Source organism: Crocodylus siamensis, chromosome 15, assembly GCF_052110815.1.
Source record: "Crocodylus siamensis isolate JL-2025a chromosome 15, ASM5211081v1, whole genome shotgun sequence".
Taxonomy (NCBI): domain Eukaryota; kingdom Metazoa; phylum Chordata; order Crocodylia; family Crocodylidae; genus Crocodylus; species Crocodylus siamensis.
This window is the reverse complement of record NC_143409.1, coordinates 2,803,768-2,820,465: the sequence shown is the minus strand read 5'-3', so window position 1 is coordinate 2,820,465 and position 16,698 is coordinate 2,803,768. Positions and strand designations below refer to the sequence as shown.

Below are 16,698 nucleotides of genomic sequence, written 5' to 3'. Positions count from 1 at the left end.
CATTAATAAGCAAGTTAGCTTCCAGCAGTTGAGATAATACACAGTACTTAAATATTTCCCTTGATGCTTTTACTCTTCAAGCAGTAGTAGTCCATCAAGTCGCTATCAAGAACACTTATTATTAGTAACAGAGAGCACAGAAATATATGAAAATGTATCATCTTTAATTTAGTTTAACTAATCTTTTCATTACACCAGGTTTCAGGCATCACTGGCTTCTGAGCTTGCCGCTTCCAGAGGGGGAAATGATGCGAATGCCACAGTATTTATTTTTCACTTTCAATTTGCTTTGCTCTTTGTCCCCATTCAAAGGTTTGTGGGGCAGGAATCCTAGCTTTCCCTTCCACGGGAGATTCAGCTTTTGAGTTTCCATTGGAAGTCTGGGGAATTGTTTTAGTTGAAAAGGAGCCTGATTTGAAGAAACCTTTATCCAAAGCTTAAATGCCGTGTGCTGTTCATGGACTTCTGTTCTTCTTATAGCTCATTAAGCTATTTTAGCTGAATAGGAAGAAGGTAGGCAGGGTCACACCTTGGAGACTAATTGGTTCAAAGAGGCATGTGCTTTTATGCTCACCTCTTTGTATATAAATAATAGCCTTTTTCCCTGTGTTTGTGCCCACATTGTCAGCGATGCAGTGTTATATCTGAGATACTGGTTGCTGGGGCTGTGAACGGGATGGTATCGTTGTACATCTGAATGGATATTAATAAGGGCACCAAGTCAGAGGCAGTTGCATAAAACAAAGGGAGCCTTCATTTCTGGGCTCTGGGACAAGGCAGCTTCTTCAGAAAAACCTTAGAGACAGCCAGATTGAGAGGAGAGACTTAGGCTAGAGTCTAGGTTGCCAGTTCTTTAACTATACATGAAGCCAAACCTACGAAACTTGGAGCAAGGAGCACTTGTAGGTTCTGCTAATAGCAGAGCGGAGCTGCCATGTGATTGTATTGGCATTATTTCAATAACTACTTGTAATAGGGTTGTAGTTGGGAGAGCTGTCGTAATTAGTGAAGGTGTGTAGGTGTCGAGTAAAAGTGTCGGTTCTGCATCAATTAATTTGAGCCAGATTCTAGGAATAATAAGGACAGATCTTTAAATTGCCAATGATTTATACTGGGGGGGGATTCTGCAGAACATGGCATGCTTTGGGATTTAATGGTCTCCGAGGTGGAAGAGAAAAATCCATGCAAGCATGAGATATCTATGGACAAGTGTGGGGTTTCAGCTAGCAGCTGCTTGCCTGTGTGGTACAACATGACTTCATTCTGCCTTTCGCATCTGGTCTGTTTTGACAGCAGCTTTTTAGTTCCTGCACATGGTATAATAAGGAGAAAGTCACCTCTTTGAACAGGGGCTGTTTGCGTGGGCCTGTGAACTAATGATGGGAGGTTATAAATACTATTTGCCAGTATTTACATGGGTAGGTGGGGATTGGGGAGTTTTAAACTGTATTTTATATGATCTTACAAAATTATTTGTGGTTCCCCCCCATGTCTATAGGTGTGCCGTTATCTACACAGTGGGGGCCTCAAGGTTATTTCTACCCAATCCAGATTGCACAGTATGGCTTGAGTCACTACAGTAAAAACCTGACAGAGAAACCTCCTCACATAGAGGTGTACGAAACAGCCGAAGACAAGGACAAAAGCAGCAGGCCTACTGACTGGACTGTCCCAAAAGGCTGTTCTGTTGCAACGGTGTCTGATAAATCCCGGTTCACGAACGTGAAGCAGTTTGTCGCTCCAGGTGGGTTGCTGTAGAGTCATAGTGGATAAACTTGTTTATTTGCAGGGAGATTCCCAGTGAAGACTTGACTTCAAGGATCAAGTACAGATGTGTATATTCTTGTTTTGCAGCGGGGTGGTTCCCATCCATGAAACATCTACTTCTTTCACTCGGCCGCCTCATTTTTTCTTTCCTTCTAACTTCCAGCTTAGTTTTTCTGACTTTTAACTTGCAAATGTGCCGTAGCTGTATTGTGGAAGAGATGGTGCTACACAAGCAATTGGAGGAGCCATCTCCTTGGGCTGCCATGCGTCAGAGGCAGAAAACTTCCTAATGGGTTCAGGAGTATAGAACAACACTTGCCTGAGCCCTTTTTCTAAGCATTTTAATCCCAACATGGTCTCATGAAATCTTGTGTACAGCCTTACCTACATGGCCCTTCCTTTAGCAACCTCCACAGTCAGAAACTTTTTGCGAGGCTGTAGATATTTGGGCTGACACTTGCTATACGAGGTCTTTCTGCCATAGTTAGCCTTTCAGTCCTGGCCTCTTTCAAGCTAACAAGAGAACGCCGTATTCAGCCGTGGAACGCTCTCGTGGCCACAGCACAACACTGTCAATTTTGTGTAGCCAGGGCTCGTCTGCAAGTGAGTTACAGTGGTTGGTACATACCTCTTTTGGTTGTTTCAGGGTGAGGGAGATCTTTAATAGATGGGATCTGTAGGTTACAGAATGGAGCAGCTGTCTGGTTCAGTAAAGCTTGTGTGCAGGAAGATGATGGAATTGGGTCTGAGGACTTTCATGGAGATTTATCTTGCCCCTACTCCTGGGGTCTGGTGTGACTGTCTCTGTGTCCTGTATCCAGTCTTCATTGAGTCTACAATCAGTCACGGGTAACTTGGATCATCATCTCTGCATAGCAGGATCCCAGAGGCTGTAGCAGGTCTCTGTTGTCACAGCGAAGGAGGTGCCCAGGAGAGAGGCTGGTGAGGCTTCCTCTGTCCAGCTGATCCCCAGCTCCCATGCCAGCCCTTTGGGGGTGAGAGCAGCCGGAGTGACTTTGGAGAGCCTTTCTGGTAGTTTCAGGGATGGCTGACTATAAACAGCCCAACCAGAGGCCTGTGCTGTTTACTTCCAGCTGTAGCTAAGGCTTTGCCCTGAAGCATGGCCAGCTAATACATATGTCTCTCCCTATAGCCATAGGGTGCATCTACACATGTGCTTTTTAATGCACATTAATTATAATGTGCATTAAAGCATCACTTTTAAAACTGTGCTATTTACTTAATGCTCATTAAAATAGGCTAATGTGCATTAAACGGCACTTAAAAAGCGTGCGCTTTAGCTAATGCGCATTAAGACAGGCTAATGCGCATTTTCTAGTACCTCACAATGGAGGTACTAGATTTAATGTGAGCTAACTAAAGCACGTTAATGCATGTGTAGATATGCCCATAGGTCCCACTCCACTCCTGCTAGTTTTCAGAGGTACTACTGCTCCCTCTGGAGTTTTGTTGTACTCCATTTCATACTTAACAAAATAAGCCATGGATAAAATTCATTATTTTATGCAACTATTCCCCTTGTCTAAAGACAGCCTCATTAATAAGGACATAATGTATTTTCCTCCTTAATCAATACCCATTAGAATTAATGAGTCCATTACTTAAAAAGACAATGAAGTAATTTTAGTCAGCACCTTGGGCCTGGGTCTCTGAGGAAAAGATCGTTGAGAACACTCTTGTGCCTTTGTAGTAGATAAATAGAAGGAGAGGAAAGGTTATAGGATCTCTTATGTATTCTCCCCTCATTCTTTATTGATGGCAGAGTAATCTTCAGACCTTGAAGGCCACACTTCGCATCCCCTTATTTTAGATGCCCTTTAGTAATGGATTTATGAGCACTTAATGCAGTGCAAAAAATAGGCAACCTTTGCGGGGGGGGGGGTTATTTGGTTCTTAATTTTCTGTCTGCCCACTTCCTGTTTGTGTGATGGGAAGCAAAAGGGGCTAGAATGAGTAGAAATGGGAGCTGGCATGGTCAGCTAATGTGCTTTCACAAAAGCCCAAACTTCACCGCATTCTCTAAGTATCAGCTGTGACTTCAGTAGTCACTTACAGTAGAGCTGTTGGGTTGTAGCCGTGTTGGGCTAAGGACATAGGCAGACAAGGTTCTTTGGGTAGATGTGATCTCTTTTATTAGACTAACTAAATAGTTGGAAAAGTTGTTCTTTTGGGCACAAACACCCTTCTTCAGGCACAGGGAGAGTCTGGTGTTTGTGAGGTCTCCTGGGTAGAATAGAAGCCAAAATGCAGGTCTGTGAAAATGCAAATGCCAGGCAGTGAGGATCAAAGAGAATGAGAGACTGGAGGTGTGAGGAGGTGCTTGGTGTTGTGGGGAAGGTGGTAGCCCAAAGAGAGGTAATCCCAACAAGGATCAAAGGGAGCAGGAGGGCACACAAGCCCCCATGGCTCACCAAAAGTATCCGGGAATGTCTCCTAGCTACAAGGGAGGCGTACACCCAGTGGAAAAGAAGGGACATCACCAGGGATGACTATACTGCAGTTGCTCGGGGATGTAAGGGGGCAGTCAGGAAGGCCAAGGCAGAGGTGGAACTGGGACTAGCTTCCCGGATTAAGGACAATAAGAAGTCCTTCTTCAAATACATACAGGTAAAAAGAAGGTTCCAGGTAATGTGGGGCCCCTGCAGGACATGTTAGGAAACTTGGTCGTCACACCAAACGGTAAAGCCAACATATTTAATGATTTCTTTGCCTCCATCTTCCTAAGCAGGGACTGAAACAGCCACCCCCCTGATGGGCCCCCCTCAGGCCCCAGGGGAGGCACATCTAGGCCAAGGGTTAGCGAGGAACTAGTTAGGGAGCTTCTGGAGGGACTGGACGTGTTCAAGTCAGCTGGTCCAGACGATCTCCGCCCAGGAGTACTAAAGGAATTGGCTGAGATCATTGCAGGACCCCTGGTGCAGCTTTATGAGCACTCGTGGTGCTCTGGTGTGGTGCCAGAGGACTGGAAGAGGGCCAGTGTGGTTCCCATCTTCAAAAAGGGGAAGGAGGAGGACCTGGAAAACTATATAGGTCAGTTAGTCTTACTTTGACCCTAGGCAAGCTGTTCGAGAAAATTATGCTTGGCGCACATCCACGAGGGGCCAGCAGGGGATTTCATGCTTAGGGGCAACCAGCACGGGTTCATTAGACACAGGTCCTGTCAGACCAACCTGGTGGCCTTCTATGATCAGGTCACCAAATCCTTAGACGCAGGGGTAGCAGTGGACATCGTCTTCCTGGACTTCCGGAAGGCTTTTGACACTGTCTCTCACCCCGTGCTCATTAAGAAACTGGGGGGCTGTGGTGTAGACACCCACACAGTCAGATGTGTCGCTAACTGGCTGGAGGGCCGCACCCAGAGGGTGGTGGTGGATGGGTCCTTCTCAGCCTGGAAGGACGTGGGCAGTGGGGTCCCCCAGGGCTCGGTCCTTGGGCCCGCACTGTTCAACATCTTCATCAGTGACTTGGACGAGGGGGTAAAAAGCACCTGGTCATATTTGCTGATGACACTAAGATGTGGGGGGATGTGGGCACTCTAGAAGGGAGCAATAGTCTACAGTCGGACCTAGACAGGTTACAAGGGTGGGCAGATGAGAACAGGATGGGATTCAACACCGATGAGTGCAAAGTGATGCACCTCGGGAGGAACAACCGGCACCATGCCTACAGGTTGGGGACTCCCTTCTTGTCAGTACAGAGGCAGAAAAGGATCTTGGAGTCGTCATTTACTCCAAGATGAACATGGGCCGGCAGTGTGGGGACGCGGTCAGGAAGGCCAACCGCACCTTGTCCTGCATCCACAGATGCATCTCGAGCAGGTCCAGGGAGGTCATCCTCCCCCTCTGTGCGGCACTGGTCAGGCCGCAGCTGGAGTACTGCGTCCAGCTCTGGGCACCGCACTTCAAGAGGGATATGGACACCATGGAGAGGGTCCGGAGGAGGCCACTCGCATGGTCAGGGGACAGCAGGGCAGGCCTTATGAGGAGAGGCTGCGGGACCTGAACCTGCTCAGCCTCCACAAGAGATGGCTGAGGGGGATCTAGTGGCCTGTTACAAACTAGTCAGGGGGACCAGCAGGCACTGGGGGAGTCCCTGTTCCCCTGAGCACAGCCAGGAGTGACCAGGAATAACGGTCACAAGCTGGCAGAGGGTAGGTTTAGGTTAGATATCAGGAGGCGCGACTTCACGGTCAGGGCGGCTAGGGCCTGGAACCAGCTCCCAAGAGAAGTGGTGCAGGCTCCTACCCTGGGGGGCTTTAAGAGGAGGTTAGATGAACACCTTGCTGGGGTCGTTTGACCCCAGTACTCTTTCCTACCATGGCGGGAGGGTCGGACTAGATGATCTACTCAGGTCCTTTCTGACCCTAGAAAGTATGAAACTATAAATCTAGCTGGTAAAATACAGGCGGGTTACCTGGGGTTACACTTACACACTTGCAGTAGAGTGCATTTAGTATAGCAAAACACAGCTAGTGTTCTCTCGGTGCTGAGTCTGTGACCTTGGAGGAGCTCAGTTTTGACTCTGAGCATTTAAAAAAATGCCTTTATTAATCAAAATAGGTACAGGTGGAATGAAGCCTTATAAGGCAAAATGTGAAAACAGTCCTAATGCCAAGTGAAATGGATTTGCCGGGGAAATGGGAAAAGCCCTATGGACTTTCAGGAATAGGGTTTGTAACTCATTTATTGCACTTAGAAATATTTATGGGATATTTCGCACATCAAGAAGCACGAGCAAAGAAACAATTGCCTCTCTCGCATGAGAATTTTATGCCTTGAAAAACCATTAATTTAGAACGACTGCCTTTAAGTGTTTATCGTCCCTCTGTGCTTTCAGAATGACAGGATCTGCATGCAGTCTAACAAACCAATTATTCCTTTGATCATCTTGGTTTGGGGGGATTAAGATTTTGCATCTTGGAAGCCAGCCTGTGAAGAAACACTGGACTTCACGGTGGCATGTTGCTTTGAAAACTTATTTAATTGTTAGCACATATAAACACCAGAAAGCACCGGCAGTTTTGCCCTTAGATGTTTAATGCTCACACATGCACACACTGAAATGTGATGTCATCTTATTTTGTGTTCATTTTCCCACTAAACCAATCAGTTCCCTGCTCTTGGAGCTGTCAAGGATGCAGAAATGCAGCTAATAGATTTCAGATTTGGTCCCAATGGATTTCTAACTACCTGTTTCTTTTTCGGTTCACCAAGCTCTTTTGCTAAAATTGCCGTTGTCTGTTTAAAAAAAAAAAAAAAGCCAGCGTAAAAGCAGCCTTGCTGTGACTGCATGGTTTCTCTCCGTTTCTGTTTCTGCTTCCAGTGTGAAACTGATGTTATTTCCTTGCAAATTCAGGAGCTTCTGAATATCAAGCCAGGTTGTCTCTGGTGCACTGCTAGTCATGAAGCTTGATCCTCAGTTCTGCCTTCACAAATGCCCATTGCCTTCAGTGGGTTTGCAGAGTTAGAGCTGATATGCTGGGAATCACTAAACAATTAAGCTGATAACAATGGGATCTGATACAAGGTTGTGTCTGGGGAAGTGAAGAGAAAAGTAGGTGGTTAAGTATGTCTGGCACAAGGTAGTTGATATGATGCATCTGACTGCGAGTCTAAGAGCAAGTAATTCCAGACTACAATGAAACACTGAATTTATGTGCATCAAACTGCATTCTCATGGCCAATTCCTATAGCGGTAGTTGCTTTTTGCATTCGGCCCTTCTGTCTTTGGTCATAACCCCCTGGGACAAGATGTCTGTATCATGTTATTAGGATGCCAACCAAGATCAGAATAGGATTTATTTTAAAAAGGGTGGCTAACTTTGCCGTCTGCACTGGCTGTGTTGATACTACCAAACACATTTCGGGATCTCTATGATATAACTAGTACCTCTTTTTTTCATCACAGCCTCTCCCATTCTTTCATGTTTCTGATGCCATCTTCTCTTTGGCTGAAGCTCCATCCTGGCATCTGCACTACTGCCAAGCTACTGGTCAGCTAGCAAAGGTGCTGATAAAGCAGTTTGGCCAGTGGTTTGACACTGCACCTCCTGGAGAGAATGCAGCAGGATGCGTTGCATCGGCTAGGCAGGAGAAATTTCCCTTTGTGTTACAGGAGTCACCCTTGACTCATTAATTGGATCGTTTTATGTTTAATTTAGTAATAGGCAAGGATGAACTGATGTAAAAATGGAAATGGGAATTTTGGTTTATTGATCAAATGCCCTTGAAGTATTTTGGATTTTATCGGGTGACCTCATTATACAGTACGACCTCTGGGGTGCAGATGAATTCGACATTTAACAGGAAGATCTTATCCCTGACACATTTTCTTTTGTTTCTGGTGCTTTTCTCTTTCTTCCAGAAAATACTGAAGGGGCCTCGCTGCAGCTTGGGAACACAAGGGACTTCATTATTTCTTTTGATCTCAAATTCCTGACAAACGGAAGCGTATCAGTGGTTCTGGAAACGACCGAGAAGAACCAGCTCTTCACAGTGCACTACGTCTCAAACATGCAGCTGATCGCTTTTAAGGACAGGGACATTTACTATGGCATCGGCCCTAGGACTAGTTGGAGTACCATCACCAGAGACCTGGTCACTGACCTCCGGAAGGGAGTGGGCCTCTCCAACACAAAAGCTGTAAAGCAGACAAAGATCATGCCGAAAAAGGTGGTCAGGTTGATTGCAAAGGGAAAAGGCCTCATTGATAATATCACGATAGCGACCACGGCGCACATGGCGGCTTTTTTTGCCGCCAGCGATTGGCTAGTGAGGAACCAGGATGAAAGGGGGGGCTGGCCCATCATGGTGATGCGGAAGCTCGGGGAAGGGTTTCGGTCGTTAGACCCAGGCTGGTACTCTGCCATGGCCCAAGGGCAGGCCATCTCCACGTTAGTCAGGGCTTACCTGTTAACGAAAGACCACACATTCCTCAATTCAGCTTTACGGGCCACAGCACCTTACAAGCTCCTGTCTGAGCAGCACGGTGTGAAAGCCGTCTTCATGAAGAAGCACGACTGGTATGAAGAGTACCCGACCTCACCTAGCTCGTTTGTGTTGAACGGTTTCATGTACTCGTTAATTGGGCTGTATGACTTGAAAGAAACCACGGGGGAGAAACTAGGAAAAGAGGCAAAACTTCTGTATGACCGGGGCATGGAGTCCCTCAAAGCCATGCTTCCGCTCTATGATACTGGCTCAGGGACGATCTACGACCTTCGCCATTTCATGCTCGGCACGGCTCCCAACCTGGCCCGATGGGACTACCACACCACCCACATCAACCAGCTCCAGCTGCTGAGCACAATTGACGAGGCCCCAATTTTCAAAGAGTTTGTCAAGAGGTGGAAGAGCTATCTGAAGGGTGGCAGGGCAAAGCACAACTAGAGCTGACAACCAAAACCATGCGTCTGCTGTCTGCGGGAACCGCTGGACTTCTCGAAGGGAAACAAGGGGTGCATTGTAAACGGCTGCACACTAAGTGATGGGCTGTTGCAAAGAAGTGATCCTTAAAACTGATGTGAAACGATTGCATTCCAGCACGGTAATGCTTCGATCTGGTAGGGAGGATTTGGATCAAAGCTAGCATCTCCTTCAACTCGTTTACCTGCCCATAGTGTCCCACCATGAAATCGCTCCCCCGTGTCAAACTCCACTTGTACTCCTGAGTTTCGGGGGGCAGAAAAATTCCTTTTTGTAGTGGGGGGGGGAAAAAAGATAATTTACAGAAGCCATAAAAGTCCTTAAAAGTCCAGCACTTGCCTGAAAAGTTAGGATGTGGCCTCCTTTAAAATGGAATAATCTGTGTATATGTTGACAACAGAGTAACAAATCGTGGTGTAATGCAGTAACTGTGTATTTACTTGTAGCCTGGGTAGTGGACAGTGTATCTTTTTAAAAGTGTTTTTTATACCGGTTCTTTTCTTGAAGGGGGGGAAAAAATACACAAATTTTGTTTTACAATTCTATATATCGAGGTACTTTCAACGTACGGTTTCTTTAGGGGTGTGTCGATTTGAAAACGCACCTAGCCAGCATTTGGGCTCCTAACTTGTGTTATGTAAGCACAACTCGAAGTGGGACTAGCTGACTGCACAAAACTCTGCAAACATACCATCCCTTTTTTTTTTCTTTTATAAAGCCAAGGCTACAATCACGTTTGAGGCTTGCTGGTCGCCGTTTCTGCCATGCCATTGAAATCTCTTGTGTACTGTATTTCCAATTGCATTGAAGAGGCTTCTGTGCGCACAGGGGAGATTTCTGTTGGCATCCTACATATGGGCTAAGGAGCTAATTTTTGAGTAGCTCATAGGAGCCTTGATTTCAACGGACTTATTGGTGATTTTTTTTTTCCCCTATGGCAATTTTGTTTTTAAAATGCTTTTTTTAAAAAGCTGATCAAGAACGTAGTACGTTGAAATGATTGTGTCTGTCTTTCCACCTTTGCCTATGCTTTAAACACTCACAACACCTACGGCCCTGAGCTTATTCTTTATGTCTGAATCGTCTTAGTGGTTCTGGCAAGTGAGAGAGGGTATCCGTGCAATAACTGAATGCATCCGAACCCAGATGTTCGCTCCATCCAGGCTTCAGAATTAACACCGACTTTCCTTTTTGTATTCATAAACTCTTTTCGCTGGACTTTATGGTCTTTCAGCATGTGGATTGCCTGCTGAAAAACCCGAAGAAGTAAAATCAATTGATTGTGTCGCTAGACCAATAATATTTGATATGGTAAACTAGCTGGAATTTGGTTGTAGGCCGTATTAATACCTGCCAATATTTTGGTATATGCACATTATGAATCTCAGCCCCCAAAGCTCCAGGGATTTTCCAGTATGATTACGTGTATGTTGACATGAGCAAACCTTTGAGAAAATTATCCAGGAGCACATCTGCAAGGGCCCAGCAGGGAAGGTAATGCTCAGGGGCAACCAACATGGGTTCACTGAGGGCAGGTCCTGCCTGACTAACCTGGTTTCTTTTTATGACCAGGTCACAAAGTCCATGGACGAGGGTGTTGGGGTGGATGTAGTCTTCCTGGGCTTTAAGAAGGCCTTTCACACAGTTTCCCACCACATTGTCTCAAAAAAAGGAGGTGACTGCAGCATTGATGCCTACACAGTCAAATGGGTTGCAAATTGGGTAGATGTTCACACCCAGAGAGTGGTGGTGGATGGGTCATTTTTGACCCGGAGGGATGTGGGCAGTGGGGTGCCCCAGGGCTCGGTCCTTGGGCCTGCACTGTTCAACATCTTCATCTGTGATCTGGATGGTGTGCAATGCACGCTGTCCAAATTCACTGAGGACACCCAAGTTGTGGGGTGAGGTGGGCACGCTGGAGGGGAGTGGCAGAATCCAGCTAGATCTAGACAGGTCACGGAAGTGGGCGGATGAGAACAGGATGGAAGTCAACACAGACAAGTGCAAGGTGCTGCACATGGGGAGGAACAACCAGCAACACACCTATAGGCTGGGAACACCCTTCTCAACAACCCAGTGGCAGAAAGGGATCTTGAAGCCATTGTTGACTCCAGGATGATCATGGGCTTCCAATGTGAGGATGTGGACAGTAAGGCCAACTGCGCCTTGTCCTGCATCCACAGATGCATCTCAAGCAGGTCCAGGGAGGTGACCCTCCCCCTCTGTGTGGCACTGGTCAGGCCGCAGCGGGAGGACTGCGTCCAGTTCTGGGCGCCGCAATTCAGGAGGGATGTGGACAGCATGGAGGGGGTCCAGGGGAGGCCACTCACATGATCGGGGACAACAGGGCAGGCCCTACGAGGAGAGGCTGCAGGACCTGAACCTGTTCAGCCTCCACAAGAGAAGGCTGAGGGGGGATCCTGTGGCCTGTTACAAGCTAGTCGGGGGGGACCAGCAGGCACTGGGGGAGTCCCTGTTCCCCCGAGCACCACTAGGGATTACTAGGAATAACTGGATCTGGAACAGGCTCCCAAGGAGGTGGTGCTCTCCCCTACCTTGGGGGTCTTCAAGAGGAGGCTGGACAGATATTTGGCTGGGGTGATATGATCCCGGCACCCGTTCCTGCCCGGGGCAGGGGGTCAGACCTGATGATCTGTGTTTAGGTCCCTTCCAACCCTAAGTACATTTATTTATTTAAACATTGGTATTAATCCTATTGTACCAGTTATTTGTGAGTTAAAAAAAATCAAACAGCTCTTAGAGACAAAGCAGGCATTAGTTTGCTGACAAGGACAGGCGTGAGGACAGGACGCAGCTGGACTTGACTGAATTTTTCCATTTGCTCACAAAGACGTGGAACTGTGGTGGTTCTTGTGATCTTTGCAAATGCAGAATGCGGTTGTATCGCCTAGCGGGTGCCGCAGCAGAAGTGTTTTGAAACCTAAAATCGCTTATCAATACCAAAGTATTAAAAGATGAGTTTTTCTCCTCAAATTAAAAAAAACAAAAACAAAAAAAACCCAACAATCAAAACTAAAACCCCTAATCCTTGTTTCCTCTGCAATGACTGATGTTATATGGGAGTGAGGCAGACGTCCTCCTATATGCATTTCCTCAACAGCACGGCCAGTTTCAGTTGGGTGGGTTGGACGAGCACATTTGAGTACTGCTTCTGTGATGAGTATTGGTGCCTTAGCAAAGTGGCCACGATTTCCTAGTGTGTTAGGAAAAGACAGACACAAAAAAACCAAACCCAAACCCTAGTGACATGGGTCTTTCTATGTTTCATACCCTGCCTTCCAACCCACCCAGCAGCAGACTAAATAGGCTTGTTTGGAGGCATAATTTAGCAACGTCAGCAGAGAAACAGGAGATGCATCCTTCTACCCTTAACGCTGTTGCCATCGCTGTCCCCTGTGTGTGCGCGTGAGTGTAAATTAAACAACCAGGTGTGAGTGCATCTCGAACCTACAGGAGTTCAAGTGTGATCCCTCTTCGTTGTTGTTGTAATTTTTTTAAAGGAGGTGAGCCGTGGGAGGGACTTGTCGGGCACCAGTGCCGAATATTGTTTGTCTGTCTGAATTCACCATATAACAGCGACCCCTTTTTGTACCTCCACTTTAAAACTGACAAAGATCTTAGAGGCTAAGGTCTGTTATAACCCTTTTGTTAGGATTTCTGCGTGTGTGTGTGTGTGTGTGTACTTCATCCAACACCGTGCACGTGGGTATATGCAAACCAGTGACACACAAGCACAACTCTGGATGTGTGGCAGTGCTGTTTTTCTTGGTCATTGTGCAAGACATTCACTGAAAGCTGCTATTTTCATTCACCTTGTAATTGTACTTTATTCTTTTGGGTTTTTTAATTATTGTTTTCTACGTTTTACATGTGGGGTATACACCATGTGTTAAATATGCAATAAATTGTTTACCGGATGCCCTTCTAAAGGGTAGTCCTTTGTAAAGCTGTACAGACTTTGCAGTTTAAGCACAATGTGCACACGTTAGTTTTCTATACCGCGAGACATGATTTTTTGCAGAGGGAAAGGTACTATTATGTTTCTATACAAAGTAAATGGATCAACATTTGTGCTTCATGTAAAGCTGCTTTATAAAATTGTAAAATAAAAGTTTTTATCTTAAGGCGCATTCGGGCTGGTTCATGCATCACTTGAGCTGTGCGCGTGGGAGACTGTCGGCACCTGACTGCAGATAAGTCGACACAAATCCAGCATTTGGTGAGCAATCTGCCTAATGGCTTTTAAATGTCATCCTGAGGAGATGGTATCCTTGAAGCGACGGCCCTAATGCTAAACGTACCTGCTACTAGGTAGCTGCTTTGGGGCTGCCAGTCATCCTGGCTTTCCCTTCATGCCTCCCTGTCTCCCCAGCCTCCCAGGAAACCCGGATGCTGCATTGCTGGATGTCGGCCTTTTCCCCCGACGGGCCCCTGGAAGCTGCATTAAGCACGAGACCACGCGATTTGTACAAAGGCATGCTCATTCTGCATACGAAGCAATCGTTAGACCTGTACACTAACGATGCAGCTGGACAGCCGGCTGGGACCACGTGCAGCAGTCTGATCTACCCAGAGGGTTGAGAGACAGAGGGTTACCAGTCCCATTTACCTGGTAATCGGATAACCAGTGCTCTGTCTTACCCACAAACGTGGCAGTTCATCCATAGCCTTAAAAAAACAGCGGCATCTACCCGAGTTGAAACCCCAACTCAAAAATCCCAACACAAAATCCTGTTCTGCAAGACTCCTCCCATTTCATGTCCAGAGCAAACGTAGTGCTGGATGCCCAGGGGCCCGGTACTTGGAAACCACCTTGCTCGTGATAGCCGTGGCCCAGGCACTGGCAGCTTGGCGGGAGAGAGCCCTGCTTTCTTAGTTGCCAAGATCATGCTGACCTACGTACAGTATATTAACCCCAATCTACCGTCTCTTAATTTGCTAGATGTCAAATACTTAGAGCATGCCTCGGCTGCCACGATGCCGACTTTCCAGCGTTTTCCTTCAACTCTCTGGATGCAAATATTGATTTTCATTACTTAGCAATTTAAGAATGTCAGAATTGAAAATAGAAGGAAATTTAAATATGTTGTCTTGGTGATGAATTTGAATGTTTGTTGCTCAATTTGTGGTGAAAGGAGATACATTTACCATCTGCCTGGCATGATTGATAACTTGCATATATGGGTTACATTTCCTGAATGTTAAATAGCTTTCTTCTATAATTTACTAATCCTCTTCCAAAAATGGAAAGGCGCTATTTGGACGGCATTTTACAGCATTCAACAAGGTCAAATTTGCTGTGGCAAAGTGCAGATGTTGAAAGCATAGCCCATATTTGCCAGTCATGAGTCTTTAGGACAGTACAATCCTCCATGAATATAGCAATTTTCCTTCATCTCTGACCCTCTAAAGTTGATGTCTTTTAGATAGTTCAGATAACTGTCGTCAGAATTCATTTTGGTGAAGACAGCAGCTTTTGCACTGTAGCGGTCAGTGTAGTTGTGCAGCTGTCAAAACATTTTTCTAAACTGGAAAAGTGGGATGGTGAATTGGGGGGCAGGGGTGACCTCCTGGATGCTTCGTTACTGTTAGGATATCATTTGCATTATGATACTGCCTGGGACCTCGCTGGTCCCTTCGCTCTTTATGGATTAAGTCGCAGCAGTTTTCTGTTTTGTGTATTACCATGTGGTGAAGCTGCTTCTGTCTTTATTTATAACTAATAATTGTATCTGCCTCTAGGATCTCTTTTCCCAGGACCTTGCAGCGCCTCATATACGAGGGTAAGTGCAAGAAACGTTTCTGACCTTATATAAAAAGAAGCAGGGTGATGTGCTTGCTCGCATACAGAGGTAACAAAGTACTTTGTGCTCCTAAGAAAATTGTCAAAAAATGTACTGGGGATAAAATTAATCAGCAAGTCCAATAATTGTCTTCCAAGAGTCTTAAAAGACCTGGCCAAGGAGGTCTCTTTGGAACATGATTTTTTTTGTTTGATACACCTAGGACTATTGCAGGAGCCTGGAGGAGTATTGACATGCCAGCGTTCAAATAGGGGGAATATGAGAACTGAGGGAAGCGTTGACTGGTTCGTCTGGCAGCAGTCCTGGGCAAAATCACGGACGGGCTGATGCAGGGTTCATTTAATACAGCATGGTCAAGTGCCAGTCACAGCTAGTTTTATGGAGACTTGTTTAAAACCAGTCTCCAAGAATGAATCGGCGTTGCTCGAACCTGCTGCTGCCACGGGGGAGTGGGATGGGAAAGGACGCGGGAGGCAGGGCAGCCAGACAGCCCTGTCTCGTGCTTGCAAACCCAGGCCTGTTCAAACCAAGTAGGGGCTGTAGCTGGCAATGCAGGGACCCCGCAGAGGGGCTGGGGTCAGAGCAGAGAGCAGATTGAATGGGAGCTCTGTACAGAGCCAAGGCACCCCAGGCTGGTGCAGTCCTGGGAGCTATGAGTGGGCCGTGGGGCGCAGAAGTACAGGTAATGGCACGCGGCGTTCGTTTTGGTGCTGGGGCAGCAAACTGGAGAGGCTGCAGGAAATAGCCACGTGTAATTCGAGGGCTGGGGAAATGCCTCCTAGTGGGAGACGGACTGGACAGATGGAGGTCTCGATCCCGGGGGACAGCGACTGGACTGCTGTGTAGAAGTATCTGCAGGGGGACACCGGGCACTGCAGGCTCCCTGCCTTCGCAGAGAAATGCAGGGCAGGACAGTGGCTGGAGGCTAAGGCCAAACAGGTTCAGCGCTGCAATAAGGCGCGTGATGCACAAACCATCGCAACGAGTGAAGGAGGGACGTGGCGGGTTCTCTGTCGCTGCCTGGCCTTGAGTGGAAACCGGCCGCGTTTCTGGAAGAGCTGCCATAGCCGAGGAAGAGTTACTGAACTCGTTGCGTGGAGAAGGAGGTGAAGAGGCCGTCCAGTCAGCGGAGGTAAGGTGCCCCTTCCCCTCCTGACGCTCCCGAGAGCGGCGCGCAGGGTGAAATGATGCAGGCGCAGCAAAGTTGGTTTCTGCTAGTGATCAAGGCCTGGTGCCTGCTGGGGACTGGCTCCAGGGTGCGGTTTAGAGGGCAGAGGCTCTGTAGTCTTCCCTGCCTACAACCTTTGGGGCAGGTCCCAACTGATGTCTGGGCAAAACCAGAGATCAGGATGTCTCTCCTCTGTCCCAGGGGGTTCCTGAGCAGGGGTCCCTTCTGCGTCTTGCTGAGCATCATTGCGCAGTGCAGGTGTCTTGGGTGTTCACAGCCCCGTGTCGTGGTGCATCGAGACCTGCCCAGTCAGTGTGTCCCAAGTGTGGCTGCCTTCATCTTCGACTGATTTCAGCCTGTTTCCATTGCATGATATTTCTCAGCTTGGTACAGACTGCGGGGTTTTGCCTTGTGTAGCGGGAGCCTGGCCTCTGCCTGAGGTGTCTCAAGATGCATTAACAACCTTTTACAGCATCAGGATGTTGCCTGCCAC

At 47.2% G+C, this 16,698-nt stretch overlaps 1 protein-coding gene across 3 annotated transcripts in view; it reads left to right on the top strand.

Annotated features, from left to right (window-relative positions):
- Positions 1-13,384, top strand: part of GLCE (glucuronic acid epimerase) — a 105,998-nt gene extending 92,614 nt beyond the window's left edge. For all 3 annotated transcript variants that reach the window (XM_090028949.1, XM_090028951.1, XM_090028952.1), the window contains 2 exons: positions 1,499-1,744; positions 8,152-13,384. In XM_090028949.1, coding sequence (XP_089885075.1) covers positions 1,499-1,744; positions 8,152-9,176 — 1,271 coding nt within the window. In that variant the 3' untranslated portion in view covers positions 9,177-13,384. The remainder of the gene's footprint in view (positions 1-1,498; positions 1,745-8,151) is intronic.
- The last annotated feature ends 3,314 nt before the right edge of the window (positions 13,385-16,698 follow it).